Source organism: Egretta garzetta, unplaced genomic scaffold (assembly GCF_000687185.1).
Source record: "Egretta garzetta isolate BGI_Z169 unplaced genomic scaffold, ASM68718v1 scaffold849, whole genome shotgun sequence".
Classification (NCBI taxonomy): Eukaryota; Metazoa; Chordata; class Aves; order Pelecaniformes; family Ardeidae; genus Egretta; species Egretta garzetta.
Window position 1 is genome coordinate 279408 of NW_009260783.1, and position 3526 is coordinate 282933.

General features: G+C 62.0%; 1 protein-coding gene across 1 annotated transcript in view; it reads left to right on the top strand.

Annotated features, from left to right (window-relative positions):
- BMP15 (bone morphogenetic protein 15) overlaps window positions 1-1468 on the top strand; it is a 3110-nt gene extending 1642 nt beyond the window's left edge. Inside the window, exons 2-3 of the mRNA XM_009646379.2 lie at window positions 1-218; window positions 693-1468. Coding sequence (XP_009644674.2) covers window positions 1-218; window positions 693-1468 — 994 coding nt within the window. The remainder of the gene's footprint in view (window positions 219-692) is intronic.
- The last annotated feature ends 2058 nt before the right edge of the window (window positions 1469-3526 follow it).

Below are 3526 nucleotides of genomic sequence, written 5' to 3' on the forward strand. Positions count from 1 at the left end.
CGTCCCCCCCCTGCCCCTCCTGCAGGCCCTGCAAGTGCGGGCACCAGGCAGCCGGGGTTGGCAAGTGGGGCCAGCAAGCGGGCAGCCCCTGCGCTACATGCTCAACCTGTACCGGCGTGCTGCTGACCGTGAAGGGCGACCCCGCCACGGCCGCAGCCTGGGCACCAACACCGTCCGCCTGGTCCGGGCCAGTTCCCACGGGGGTCAGCCCTGGGCAGGTAAGGAGCAGGTGGGCACCAAGGGTGGAGCGGGGGCTTAGTGGAGCCAGTGGGGTGGGCTTGAGCCTCGGGGGGGGTCTCTGGTTGCCTCTTCACAGCGTCCTGGCCAGGGCTGGCACATCCTGTGCCCTTGGCAGGGGGCCCAGGCTCTCCCCACCCCAGGGGCGAGATGGGCAAGGGCACTGCTGGCCCCATATGCCCCTCTCCCCTTCTCATCCTGCCCAATGCTGTGCTAGGCCAGCGGTGTTGGTGCAGAGGATGGGAATTGTCCCAGCTTTGCCCTTCACCCTGACGGTGAGCTGCAGCACATGGCTGCTATTTGCTGAGGCTCCTGCCTCGTGCTGGGGCACCTGGCTGTCATGGGCATTGAGGGTGGTGATGCCACAGGCTTTCCTGTGCCATGCGGGGCTGTGGCAGTACCCTGGGAGAAAGCTGTGCTGTACCTGGGGGACATTGACCACTGCTTCCCCGCAGGTCGCTGGTACATGCAGCCCCTCACCTACCGCCTGGAGGGCCAGCCCGAGGCCGAGCACCTCCTCCGAGCCACCATGGTCTACCTGCCCAGCCTGCCGCTGGCCCGCGGTCGCCTCCTCTGCGCCCTGGAGCTGGCAGCCACTGGTGATGCACCCGGGGCACTGCTCAGCCCTGCCACCCGCCCCCGTCATGGCTGGGCTGAAGCAGATGTCACTCCTTACCTGGTGTCGGGGAGCAGCAGTGCGGGAAGCCTGGCGCTGCGGCATGTCTGTGTGCATGCCGGCCGAGCAGGGGATCGCAATGCCCCAGTGGCCCCCAGCCACCCCTTCCTCCTCCTCTACCTCAATGACACCCAGGCTGGGCTGGCACCTCTGGCAGCAGAGCCCCTCCGGCACCGGCGTGACACAGGAACACTGGCCCATGACCTGCCCAGCTACCTACGGGAGCAGGGAGGGGAGAAGAGTGACTGTTCCCTACGCCCCTTCCCTGTCAGCTTCGCCCAGCTGGGCTGGGACCACTGGATCATCGCTCCCCACCGCTACAACCCGCGCTACTGCAAGGGCGCCTGTCCCCACCTGCTCCGCTATGACTACCATGCGCCCAACCATGCTGTGGTGCAGAGCTTTGTCCATCAGCTGGTGGATGCCAACGTACCCCGGCCTTCCTGTGTCCCCTACCGCTACAGCCCCATCAGCGTCCTCATGATTGAGCGTGACGGCGGCATCCTCTACAAGGAGTACGAGAACATGATTGCAGAGTCCTGCACCTGCCGGTAACGCCTGCTGCCCTGGCACATTGTCCCCACGCTCTGCCTGTCCCTGCCAGATCCGGACTTTAGGGTTTGTCTTGCTCTGCCTGGGGTGGGTTCGTCCCCGCTCCCTGCATGGCACTGTTCTGTGGGAAGGTTTTACAATGGCAGTTTTATGTAAATTGTAGGTTTTTAAAGGCAGGAGCCTGTGCTGGGGCGATTGCCCTGTGGCGTCTGTCCTTTCTGCAGCCCCACGGCCACTGCCTGTTTCTGGGGAGTGGGAGGGCTTGGCTCAATGCTCCCTGAGAAGAGCTGGGTTCCTGGAGTGAAGCATGAAGGTGGCTGGGGGGTCTTCTGGTGGAGCTAGGGCAGGGAGGGTGAACGTTCCAGGTGTCCCTGTGCTTGGCACCAAGCTGGTGTTGTCAGGATCCAGGGCACCCCTGCCTGTGGGATTCCTTCCCAGCTCACATGCACCCCATCCTGTCTAGTCCCAGCTGTGGCAGCATCTCGCTGGGCTGGGGGGGGAAAGCCCCTCTCTTCCCCTGCAGTTCTGCTCTGTGGGGGCTGTGAAAACTGGAGCTGCCAGCTCTGTTCCCAGTGCTGGGGCCAGGCAGTTGCCTGCACTGGGCTTTGCCCACTGCTTCTTCTGCCACCCCTGTCCTTTACCTTCTTGGCTTGCCCTCTAGCAGGGCTTGGGTCTCACCCTGTCCCAGGGGTTGGAGCCCTGTTGTGGTGTCCCTCTGCCTTCTCGCACCCTTGCTGTCCCACAGGGCTTGGGTTCTGCTGGGCTTCCGGCCTGTCCCCATTTCCCACAGGGACTGGTCCCACTACCAGCACCCCTGCTGCCTGGCTTTCCTCTATTTATTGCTGACTGTGTAAATAAATTGATGGATTTTGCTAAAGATGATCTTGGCCTGTTCTTGTTCTGTTCCTGAGGTGCAGTGGGTGCTCCCCAGGACAGGCTGGTGTAGACTGTCACAGTGCAGCCACCTTTGTGCTTGTACTGGAGAGGGTGGATGCTGCCCCCTGTTGTGTGCAGGGAGTAAATCCCAGCTGGTTCAAGCAGAAGCTGGGAGAAGGGGCTCTCCTGGAGCATAGACCTGCCCTGGGGCAGGGTTGACTGGATATGGCTGGGGGCAGCTGCCTCATTGGGGCTGGGGACAAGAGATGCCCCACATCCCTCTACAAGGGGCAGCTGCTGGGGGACCATGGGGAACCAATGAGCTGGGTCTCCCTGGGCTGTCTGTCACAGTGGCCAAGGCATTTGGCTGCCAGGGTTATTTTGGGAAGGTGTCTGCAGGCAAACTGCCTGTTCCTGGGCGCAATGCCCCATGTTTGCAAAGCTGGGGCAAAGTTCCCCTTCTTTGAGCTGTGAGGCATGGGTGGCAGCTGTAATATTTGTCCCCAGTGCTCCGTGGTACTGCCTCTCCAACCTCAGCTCATGGCTCTTGCCAGGATTTCTTGCTTGGCCTCCAGCCCCATCCCTTATTGCTGGTCCAAGCTCCATGGGGATGTTTCAGCGCTTCTTCCCTCCTGTGGGTGCTTGCTGTGGGGCAGGGTGCTGCCAGCCCACATCCCCCTACCCACTAGCCCCAAAGTTTCTCCTCCATCCTGGCGGAGTGAGAAGCTGCAGATCCCAGGTTACTCTCCTGCCCCTTGTCCCTATTTGGCCCCATCCTGGCCACCTCCAGCCAGGAGGCTGTGGAGAGGGGAATGTCTTCTGCTTTTTTGGAAGCTTGTGGACTTGACCCCAGGAGGAAGGTTTTCCCTTGTCAATCATTAAGCATGTGGTGTTGACTCATTCAGGCAAGTGATGATGAAAGGCATGGGAGTGGGGCACGGTCCCAGCCCTGGGCATCACTGGATGCTAGTGCCTGGTGCTGCCCCTTGGCAGGGACCCACACCCCTCAGACCTGCTGGGTGCCTGCAGATGGATGGGCGCTGGGGTTTGTCTGTCCCAGCCCTGTGTCCTTGTACACACTGAGCCAGTGAGCTCTTGTGCTCGTTGGGCTGACCCCTTTCCAGGGAACCCCCAGGCACCGAGGAGCTGCCCCAGCAGTGTGATCTTCTCTGCACTGTTGGGACA